Here is an 11,691-nt window from a genome sequence, read left to right as displayed (position 1 = left end):
GTGTCTCACCCCGAACGTACGTACAATATTTTTCAGGACCTTCAGGTAGCGGTAAGTAACATCCTAGCGTCGAAAAGCAAGGGGTGTCGTAGCTACTGCTAGTACCTTTTAGGTACGAGTTTTGGTATCTAGGTTGTCGGGATGTTTTTGTAGACACTTGGGGTACGTTTGTATTATGGGAATGTGTATCCTAGCATGTATAGAATAGACTCTGGTATGATACTGTTATTGTATAAAAGATCGTATTCCGCTGCGTATTTTGGATAGTATGGATGGTTGTATGTATGTATATAGGGCATCCGTATACCCCACGGGATCGGATCCTCTTTGTATGATGTATCATGTATGTTTTTAATTGATACAGAGACATCTTAGGTTCTTAAATTCACCCCCGGGTCCCATTTCCGAGTTCGGGGCGTGACATATAATATAGACTAATTTTTGTTATGTTAAATTTTTTTTTCTCTTCATACTTTTATATTTTTCACAAAATATAAACATCTCTCTCTTAAGGTAAAAAAAGTAAAATTTATTGTTCATTAAACAACTCTATAGTCATTTAGCTTACCTATTATCCATGCATATATCTTTCAAATATTATTTTACCATTACAAAAATACATGAATTCTGTCTTAGAATCTAGTTGATTTTTCTTGTATCTAAAATTTCTAGATTGAGTATAATAATGATTATCAATTATTATTCTTTTAAATTCGTAATCCAAATATTGTGAAACGAACACCCACAGTGGAATAATGAAGAAAGATTTATAGTTCAGATGTGACAACGGTACTTTCATCCTTTCAAAAAATGTTCTTCAGATCATATAAAAAAACTAAAATTGAACATACAATAATATGATACAATAGTAAAGCTTATCTTTACGGTATTGCTATGAGCAGTTATCAATATACTATATTGAAAGAATACAAAGAACATGATTAAGAATGCATAACATTCTCGCATTCTAAGATCCTACTTATATCTAGGATATCATACAAAATATTTTTTTTCACACTCTAAAAATCTTAAAAAACTATTGAGAGAAGTTTCCAAAATTTTCCGAAACTTCTTTTTTGAATTGGGTAGTAGCTTGAGTGATTTTATTTTCTATGATTTGGTTGACCAAATCAAAATATATACACAACAAACAACTTTGTAAGGTCTAATTATAGTCCGACTAGTGAAAAAAGTTTTTCTAATAATAGTAGTTTTAAGAGAGGTGAGTATTGAATATACACAACTTAAGTGGGCTTCCACTTGATTAATCATATTGTATATATTTTAGATATTGTTGGTCATTTGAAACATTGGAAGTGGAAAAATAGTTATTAGTACAATATACATTGTAAAATAAATTGAGGAAACATATACATTATGAATTGTAAGAGGAACTTTAGTTGGTTCAATTGTCTCCACATTCTTATACAATTAGCAAATAAGATAGAATCATCTAAAAATTTCATAAAACGGTTTAAAACTATTTCATAACAATGTATGCAACTCACAAATTATTTTTAGAATTAATGGGTATAAATCTAATTACAAAAAAAATAAAATAAAAGCAATATGTAAGTATAAAAAATACCAGTTTGATATTACTTTTGGAGTTCCAAAAGATGAAGTTTGGGAAAGTTGGAAGAATGATTTTATAAAGAAACGAGTTAGTATGTTAATATTGTAGAAGTAGATTTTAAGGGCTATTATTAGATAATTCATTACGAATTTTGTTATTGAGGGAAATATTGACTGATTTGTTTTTGAGGAGAAGTTTGATAAAATTGCAAACTAGGAAAGAGACACAAATTGAGGGACTGAACCTGCGCAGAGACATATGGAAATTAGGAGAGGAAGGAAGATTTGTGAATGATTTAAGATAAGGGAATTAGGGAAGGGGCAAACAAGATAGTGAGTGAGAAAAAATGGAACTGCAAATGGGGGTTTTGTAAAGGAGTACAATTGTGACAAGCATGAACCATGCAATTTTATTTTGTCTTAATTTGACCGCATGTGGGAGAGAGAGGGTAGGACATGACTAATAATAATTAATAATAATTAATCTTTTTAGTGTTAGGGTATGGCTCGTAATGGAGCAGGCAGCCGCCATACACCAACCCAACTCCACCTGCCACCCACCCTATTTGACTCCCATCTCCACCTACCCCCCTTCCCACCTACCATTGATGGCTATATAAGTGTGTGTGTGTGTGTGAGTAATGTATAATGTGGTAAGACAAGCAAGGGTGAAGAGAGTTGTGAAGAGTGCAACAAGTGTGGTTGCAAGTGTGAGGCAAATCTTGTGTCAAAGAGGGTGTTTTGGGCTAGGGTTATGCTAGCCATTATTGTAATCCAATTTGCATTTGCCATTAGTGGATGAGTGTATGCATTCCGTGGATGTAGGCTATTGATGTGTCGAACCACGTTAAATCTTATTGTCTTGTTTGGGATTGCTCTTTCTTTGTTTGGTGCATATATTGTTTGAACCGGGCTGATCCCCAACATTTGGTATCAAAGCGAGGTTGGTGCCCGGTCTATTTTGGTTTGGTTGCCGTCTATGCCTGGGGCTTGTGCTTCTTGTCATTGTTATCATGAGCAAGAAGAGATCGTGTTGGTGAAAGTTGAAGAAGCATTGTTTCAACTTGTTGAGTTGACTCACTAGGGTTGATCAAGTTTTGACTAAAGTTTATGTTTATTGTAAGCAGTCCCTAGAGTTTCTAGTAATTACAAAAGGGTCCTCGAAATTTGTAATTACATTTTTAGTTTCTATATTTTTTCTGGATATTGTAGTTTAGTCCCTGAATTTTGAAACTTTGTCATTTCTGCCCCTAGAGGTCTTCAAAAATTAAACCTTAAGTCATTTTTAAAGTTTTTCAGTGTTTTGGAGCAATTGGCGGTGTCCGTTTTGTGATATTCGGAGCATAATGACGGGCGTTGGCATTTCAAAATTCGAAGTGGAGAAGTTTGATGAATGGAACAACTTTTGCTTGTGGCCGAGCACAGTGAAGGATATTGTGGCTCAACAAGGCTTGATCAAGTCGTTGATTGAGACGAAGTCGGAGAGTATGGCTGCTAATGTTTGGATCGAGTTGGAGATAAAGACGGTCAGCACAATCCAATTGTGTCTGGCAAATGAAGTCAAATATTCGGTGTTACATGAAACTTCACTGATGGAGCTTTAGAAGAAATTGGAGTAGATGTATATGTCGAAGTCCCTTACTAATAAGTTGTTTCTGAAGAAGAAACTTTATCAACTCCGAATGAACGAGGGAAGTAGTATTTTTGATAACACAAATGATTTTAACAAGATTTTGACCCAATTATTGAGTCCCGACATGAAAATTGATGAAGAAGATAAGATGCTTCTACTTTTGTCGTCTCTACCAGCTCCATTTGATGGTCTGGTAATTCCATTACTCATGAGGAAGGATACCTTGAAGTTGGATGATGTGATGACATCACTTCAAGATTATGAGATGCTAAAAAAGCTGGTTGTGACTTCTCATAAGTAGGCTTTGGTGGCTAATAGTGAGAGACAAGGAAGAAGCAAAGACCGAAAGCTCGGAGGTAAACAATGGCGTTCAAATAAAAAGGACAAGATACGAGCGAGGTTGTATGTTATTGGTGTGATAAAAAGAGTCACTTTAAAAGGGAATGTGAAGATCAAAAATGGTATGAAGAAGAAAAGAAGACACGAAATGGTGTCAACGTATCAAAGCATGCCACGTGGCATGATAATGATGAGATCCTTGTAACGGCAAACAGCTTACATTGACAAATCAATCGAAATGATGCGCAGTGTCGATACTACAAGAACTACGACCATATGAAGAGGGAGTGCCATAAATTGATGAGAAAGAATTTGAATGCTCGTAGCATTCCAAACAATGATGGATGGGTTTTGGACTCTAGGAGTTCAGTTCATGTTTGTGTTAAGAAAGAATTTTTCCATTTTTTTAAAGAAGTTAGTGATACGGTATCACTTGGTGATGGGTCTTGATGTGATGTCAGAGGGATTGGATTTGTGAAGATGAAGACACATGTTGGAGCAGTCTGTATTTTGGATGGCATAAACTTCGTTCCAAAGATGCGAAGAAATTTGATCTCCCTTAGTCAGTTGGCTTCTAAGGGTTGCCAAATCTCTATGGCAAGTGGAGCTATGTAGGTGACTTGTGAATTTAGGTGTAATCCCAAAAAAAAAAGGGGGGGGGGGGGGGGGTTTAATTGGGTATTTTAAAAAATCTAAGTCCTTGAGTCCTAATTTTAAAATCGCAACTACAAATGCTAGCTTGGAGATAATTAAATTTCAGTATTGCTCAATTTAATAAATTCGAGTTAATATTATCTCAAGCAATTCAATATTACTTAATTAGTTTTAAGTGCATAAATTATATAAAGTATACACAATAAATAATTAATTAAGCGCAAGCAGAAATAAAAGGATAAAGGAAAAGAGATCGAACACAAGATTTTACAAGGTTCGTCCAAACTCGACCTACGTCCTCGCCTTGGGCAAAACATCCAAGGATTCCACTAATCTGCTCCTTAAACCCTGGAGGAACTTTCCGTTACAAACTCATTGCTTACAAGAGGCACAACTTCCTCTTACTCTGTTGCTTATAAGAGGCACAACTTCCTCCTACTCCGCTGCTTACAAGAGGCGTAACTTCTTCCTTCTCGGTTCACAACCCAAACCGTTAAATACAATAGTTGAATGAAATTCTTGAACACTCAAATGCTTCTTAACTAGCTAATGAGTACAATAAAATCCTAAACATACTCACAAGATATAATCTTGAAGCTCAATGAGTGTATATGATGTTTTCAATAATATTTTTGCAATAATCAAATATATGATCTTTGTATATAAATATATATATATATATATATATATATATATATGATACGTTTGCTACAAAGATCTAAGCTTTATTTAAAAAAGTTTCTCCACAAAAGATATCTCAAAAATATATATTTTGGAGATTTTAGGATTTGCTCTCAAATAATTTTTGCAATAATAGAATACGATGAAATCTTTGAATAAAGTATAAACATGAATGCTTTCAAAGATTTAAACTCTAGCAAAACTTTTTCCCAAAGAGAGATTTCAAATAATAAATTGATGAAGAACTAGAGTTCTTGCTCTCAATAAGATATTAAAAAAATAAAAGAATATGAGAGAAGAAATACTTTGAATATGATGATTGAATGCACAAAAATTAAAACTTGTTTTACCAAACCTCAATACCCAAGATATTTGCAAAAGATATGAGTGAACGCCCTTTGATCTTGAAAATCAATGTAAAGAAGGCCCAAGAATGTTTTTATTTGAAGAGTATTGGCCAAAAAGGATGTAAAACTAGGTTTAGGGTTTGATATTTATAAGCATCTTCGCATATGGGTGTATCCTGACCGTTGGATCATAAAAGAAATATTTTTGTTAATAAATATTTTCTTGTTGAGCGCTGGAGCGTCGTTCTGCTCGACGGACTTGTTGATGAGTGGATACATTCGTCGACGAGTGTTCTACACTTGTTCAACGACGAAACCAAGGGATTCGTCGATGATTTGGCTCTTTGAGATTTTCATGGTCTCGTTATTTTCTCGTCCACGAGAACAGAGCGTTCAACGACGAGTGGCCTTCAGTCATTCGTCGATGAGACCAAGGGAATCGTCGATGAGCTGCCTGTTATTTAGCCTGATCCAACCTAGGTCAATGCATATGAATGTGTCATGAAAAGCATGCATCCTAAGGTCAATCAATATATCATTTTGAACTTCCAACTATATCTTATGAAATATGTACATACAACTAAGACTAAACACACATTACAACTGAAAATCTGAAGTATCTTCATCCTTTTACTCTTTTAATTTCATGAAATGTGCTAGGTTGTATGTGTTTCAAGTTCCTCATGGCTTCCATAGCATTCGTACCATCCATGCATGTTAAATAATGATTCTACTAAAAGGCTCAATGCACAGATAAGATAATTGTGTTTTGTCATTATCAAAATGGGATGGACTCAAAAAGTCAACATGACTCGATGTGACTCAATCGTTTTTTCCAGGAAGGAGTCTCATGGGCTGTATCATTTGATGGGAACCATAGTGGTTGGTGGTTTAACCTCGGATGATGACAGCTGCACGTCGTCAGGAAGGGACAGACGAGTTCGGTTTGCTGATGAAGAAGATGATGTTCTTTGCATGGTTCAGATGTTTGAGTCAAGCTATGAAGATTTTCCTTGATCAAGTTCGTATCAAGGTGGAGCTGTGGACTTGGGAGTTGATACTTGCCAAGGTGGAGATTGTTAGGGTGTGACTTGTAATGGAGTAGACAGCCGTCATACACCAACCCACTTCCACCTATCGCCCACCCCATTTGACTCCCATCTCCACCTACCCCCCTTCCTACCTACCATTGATGGCTATATACGCGTGCGTGTGTGAGTAATATGTGGTAAGACAAGCTAGGGTGAAGAGAGTTGTGAAGAGTGCAACAAGTGTAGTTGCAAGTGTGAGGCAAATCTTGTGTTAGAGAGGGTGTTTTGGGCTAGGGTTGTGCTAGTCAAATTTGTAATCCAATTTGTATTTGCCATTAGTGGACGAGTGTATGCATTCCGTGGATGTAAGCTATTGATGTGCCGAACCACGTTAAATTTTGTTGTCTCGTTTGTGATTGCTCTTCCTTTGTTTGGCGCATGTGTTGTTTGAACCAGGCCGATCCCCAACATTCAATAACCAACCAATTAAAAATAGTTATATAATTAAAAAAAATAAAATAATAATAGTATAGATTATTGTTATTGTAATTATTACAAGTTGTTATCGTTATTTATTTTATTATTTTTATAATAATAATAATTAATCTTAAAATAATAATAATAATTTTTTATTTTTATTATCAATGAGTTTGATTCCATAAAACGAATACAAATTCTGATCCATCTAAATCGAAATCACAATTCTATTGTTGTAGGAATCCTATTTTGGAACCCTATTCTAGTTGTATTATGATTCCGGATTTAATTTCTCAAATCAAATGCAAGAATGCAATTTTATTTCAAAAAATTGATTCCATTTCAGACCAAATTCCATATTTCAAAAAGTTGATTCCATTTCAGACCAAATTCCATAAACCAAACCTCCGGAGAGTCGAACTTTATTCACCTCTTGTATGCGTGCGGCTAATTTTATGACGTTGATCATTTTGAACTTAGGATAATTGAGTATTAATTTGGGCTTAATGGCTAAAAATGAACCCACCAAAGATGAAAACTGTCAAGGAAAAAATGAGCCCATTTGAAAATGATGGACATGGAAGTTGGAAAGGAAAAGAAGTGGAGGAGACATTGTCTTCTTTCCAAAGATGAGCAGAAGAAGCTTTAGAATGAATATGTGACAAAATACAGTTTGATCTTGTAAATGAACACTAATCATCATGGTCTATCATTTAGCTACCCAACATTTCATTTTGTTGTTTCAGCATCTGAAATCTGCAATATTACCAATTACACAACCAGGGCAATTGCCTTAAAACCTACCAAAGATTTGCATAAAATGTTAGAATGCCATGGCAATAACTGAACAGCATGACACCCCCTATTGGACTAGTTCTTGAATCCGGGCCTGGTGTTTCTTTCCTTTAAGATGAGAGTTCATGTTGTTTGGACTCAGGCAGTCGATATTGCAGACATTGCAATGTAAAGCAGGCTCTTTCATATCAACACCACTTTTCTTCGAGTTATGCTCACCCTGCTCACTGATTCCAGATGTCTGCACCTTTTCCACTTGTTCCTTAGTATTTTTCTGTCCCAGTTCACTGGTAGGTATATACTTCTTTGATACCTCTTTGCTCTGAACAGATTTTTTTTCCAATGGAACAGGTGAGCCGACTAGTTCTTGAATCTGGGCCTGGTGTTTCTTTCCTTTAAGATGAGAGCTCATGTGGTTCAGACTCGGGCAGTTGATATTGCAGACTTTGCAATGTAATGCAATCCCAGATGTCTGCACCTTTCCCACTTGTTCTTTAGTTTTTTTCTGTCCCAGTTCATTGGCAGGTGGACACTTTGATTCCTCTTTGTTCTGATCAGATTTTTTTGTCAATGGAACAGGTGAGCCCTTGTCTTTGAACTCCAGTTTTTTTCCTGTCAGCTTTTCATAGTTGGCCCTGTGTTTCTTTCCTTGAAGATGGGAATTCAAGGTTTTCTCACACTGGGTTTTTACCTGACATATAGGACAAGTCCACTCTTTCTGAACCATTTTTGAAGTGGTGATCCCAGGAAGCTGATTGTCTCCACCTGCAACCGTTGTCCCTGTGGCTACTTTTGTCGATTCTTTGATTTCCCCAGTTGTGTTTTTTATATCTCCCTTTTGAACTTTCTCTGAAGTTCCCACTTGGGGAAGCTCATTGTTTCTGCCTGCCGCAGCTCCAGAATACTCCATCTCAACAGCTGCAAATTTTCCGTCATTTACTGGAAATTCTTTCAAAGATTGAGACTCAAGAAAATTTCCTTTAGACGCTGTTATTGCCCTAGCCATTGGCTCAGCTGATTCTTTGACCTCTGCAGTTGCACATCTTTTATTGTCTGTCTCAGCGAGTTCTGTCCTGTTTTTAACCTACAAAGAAGGTAAATAAAAGGCTGGCAACTATTTGATATAGCATCTCTAACTTTCGTGGGCAAAACTTGAAATACGGGCAAAGCACAGAGAAATTATTAGGTACACATATACCGGGACTAATATAAGCTTAACATGTGCACAAAAAATAACCGTAACTCTCTAATTTAGTTAAAATATAGACATATGGTGAAATCATATTGGTCTCGGTGTATACACCCGGTGTACCTAATATTTTCTCCGAACTCCAAAGCACAGGCCTATCATTTATTTTTGGCTTTATTTTTGTTAATTACAAAAATGGGGTGCCCAAGGTAATAAATTTTTCGACCTTTGGATCAATGGAATTTCAATAGCATATTAATGAGCCACCAAACTTAAAAGCTCAAGCAATTAGATAAGGACTCAAGAAAGTATTTTTATTATCTAACAACCATAATGCTGTGAAGCATCATGGGATTAAAAAACAGTGACACAAGACAGGGTATTAGACAAAATACACGTGAGGATATGACGGATCCTTGATTCACAATGGTAATGTTAAAATAAAAAGCTTAGGATCTTATGAAATGAACATTCTCACATCAGACAGTCATTTATAGATTTTCCCCACTTTTGAATCAAAGTTGGAATTAAAACAATCAAACCAAATTATGTTAACCCTTTGTTATTTAACATCTAACAGCATCGAGATACAAAAAAAAAAAAAAAAAAATTCCCGCAGAAAATGAACGTTGAAACATTCCTAAGTAAAAAGATTCAGATTTGCAAACAATGAAACAATTCTGATATGCAGATATTTAGCCAACAAGCCCATCTTCAATGCAGTGTTTTACCTTTACAGCAATAAGGTTCTCCAAAGCTTCACTTCCATTCTTCTGAACATATCTCTCTGCTGCAACAAGGAAGTCTTCTTCCTTAGGATGGAATTCCCTCTGCTTATTGAACCAGTTGATAACACTCATAACATTCATGAGAGAGCTTGGACGAACAAGGAGTTGATAGACATGGAAAGCCCCATGAAAGTTCGGTAGCACCAACCCGAAGATGACCATTAGCTTCAAGTAAGGCCAGAAAGGAAGCCTGACATATACAGATTAAGAAATCGTGTTTTAAAAATGACACAAACGGAGGATCAACTAGATTGGTTCATAACACCTAGTTTTCATAACTCCACGGTGTCTTAAACAAATATTTGGCTTAATCTGAGTTGAATTTTCATTCCAACAGAAAATCAAACCATATATATATGTACACACACACACATGATCTGTTCTTGTACATTTGACGGGCAACCATGCAGATTGCAGAGAGTTGTAGTTACCATACCACTGAAGAAGGTACACAAATGTTTGATCAAAGAGTGTAATCAAAGAAAAGAGAACCCAATACATCTCCAACTTCCGAATGTCCGAGTTCGAATTAGTCTCGATCGCCCAAATCGAAGCACAGCTGTTAATTAAGAACAAAAGACAACCACAGCAACAACATTTTCTCAATCTAGTTTTTGTTATTTTTCAATTTCAGTCTGTGAGGTAATTAGTTAGTAAAGGGCATTAACTAAAATAAAGTAAAAGAGCAAAAGAGAAGAAGAAACGAACACAGCATGCTCTAAATACTTCATTATTAAGTATGATCGAAGGGAAAAGAGAGACTCACAGAGGATACGCCAGAGCAACAAGAGGCCTGTAAGTAAACACAAACAGTGAAGATGTTGACAATGGGTGCGTGCTTTAGGGGAAAAAAAAAAAAACCGAGGGGAAAATCAAATTCAACTCCCAAGTATCAATTATTTTGTGAAGCAGAAGCTCCAAGCCTTCCGAGAAAATGAAACATTAAAAGAGGAAATAAAGAAAAAATTTCCATCTTCGATCTGGAGATAATGAACATGCATTTTCAGTTGATTTTTCAAAGTTTTGTGATGAGAGAAATAGGAAATTAGTGACACATACCAGCCAAGAACACCCAAACATTTTCCCGCGGAATTGAGAAAACCCACAAAACCCATGTTGGTTTGCGCCTATGTTCTCAGCTTGATTCTGCCCCAGAAGTGGTGTGAGAATTGAGATCTTCATGGGCAATGAAGAGTCGTCTGTGGTGAATGGTGATGGCCGTACGCTTTTTTTTTTTTTTTTTCCGCGTTCTTCTTTCAGAACAAGGCAGGTCCCACTTTTCCTTCTCTTTCTTTTTTTTGCATGAAGAAGAAACTCACCCCAAACAAGAAAATACATGCAAGAAGGAAAAGAATTTTTAATTTCCCTTTGCAAGGAAGAGCAAACATACAAGTGTTAAGGAAATTGCACAAAGGCATTTGAATTTATATGTAAATCTATGCGTATAAAAACTTTTATGGTGCATTGTTATATTCATATCGAGAAAAATAAGAAATACATTTCTCATCCTCTCTTTTTCTCTTTCTTTGTGTTATTTCACATTTTGAATTTTTTCATGGTATCATAGCGTGAAATTTCTTGGGATAAAATTTCTTTTCTCTTCTCAATTCCGTTATGTTCTTGCTCAAAAAAATCAGAGTATTTTTTTTTTTCGATTGACCATCAACGTGATTGTTACACGTCGATTGACATTCATTTTCCCCTTCACCTTAAAAAAACTATTTTTTTTCGATTGACCATCAACGTGACTGTCACGCTGATTGACATTCATTTTCCCCTTCATATATTGGGGCTTCTTCTATTTCTGTAAGTCAAAGTAGAGGTGCCGCCCTAAATACTTCCACCCATAATTTTTTCTCTCTCATTTCTTTTGTCGGACAAGTGACATGCACCGTCTGAAATTTATTGTTCTGTCGTATTGAAGAAAAATATCACATGGCCAGCATGTGATAAAATAAAAATAAAAATAAAAAAAGTTCTCTTATTCCTCCTTCCTAATGGCTTCCAATGTTGAAAGCACACAAAGTTCTTCACATTTTGATGATCCAACTCATGCCTTGTATCTCCACAATTTTGACAATCCGGGTGTTACTTTGGTCTCTCATCCATTGACTGAAACCAATTACACCACATGGAGTCAATCCATGCTCATTGCACGCAACACCAAAAACAAGGTCAGCTT

The 11,691-nt window shown here is 35.8% G+C and overlaps 1 protein-coding gene across 2 annotated transcripts; it reads right to left on the bottom strand.

Moving 5' to 3' along the window:
- Positions 1–7,354: 7,354 nt before the first annotated feature.
- LOC131164103 (uncharacterized) lies at positions 7,355–10,849 on the bottom strand. 2 transcript variants are annotated; one of them, XM_058121069.1, is made up of 5 exons: positions 10,569–10,849; positions 10,276–10,302; positions 9,946–10,068; positions 9,453–9,699; positions 7,355–8,616 (listed from the first exon to the last, which is right to left on the bottom strand). In XM_058121069.1, exons 1-5 carry the CDS (start codon positions 10,622–10,624, stop codon positions 7,600–7,602), a joined length of 1,470 nt encoding a protein of 489 aa, XP_057977052.1. In that variant the 5' UTR covers positions 10,625–10,849; the 3' UTR covers positions 7,355–7,599. The 2 variants fall into 2 exon arrangements, with proteins under 2 accessions (XP_057977052.1, XP_057977053.1); XM_058121070.1 differs by lacking the exons at positions 10,276–10,302; positions 10,569–10,849 and having other exon boundaries at positions 9,941–10,032.
- Positions 10,850–11,691: the final 842 nt, after the last annotated feature.

Source organism: Malania oleifera, chromosome 9 (genome assembly GCF_029873635.1).
Source record: "Malania oleifera isolate guangnan ecotype guangnan chromosome 9, ASM2987363v1, whole genome shotgun sequence".
Lineage (NCBI taxonomy): Eukaryota > Viridiplantae > Streptophyta > Magnoliopsida > Santalales > Ximeniaceae > Malania > Malania oleifera.
Note: the sequence above shows the minus strand (reverse complement) of the source record. Positions and strands in the feature narration are given on the sequence as shown.

Coding starts and splice junctions, on each gene's coding strand:
- LOC131164103 (XM_058121069.1), bottom strand. CDS start 10,624: ATGGGTTTTGTGGGTTTTCTCAATTCCGCGGGAAAATGTTTGGGTGTT. Junction 10,303..10,568: donor TGTTTGGGTGTTCTTGGCTG/GTATGTGTCACT, acceptor GTTTACTTACAG/GCCTCTTGTTGCTCTGGCGT. Junction 10,069..10,275: donor GTTGCTCTGGCGTATCCTCT/GTGAGTCTCTCT, acceptor CTTAATTAACAG/CTGTGCTTCGATTTGGGCGA.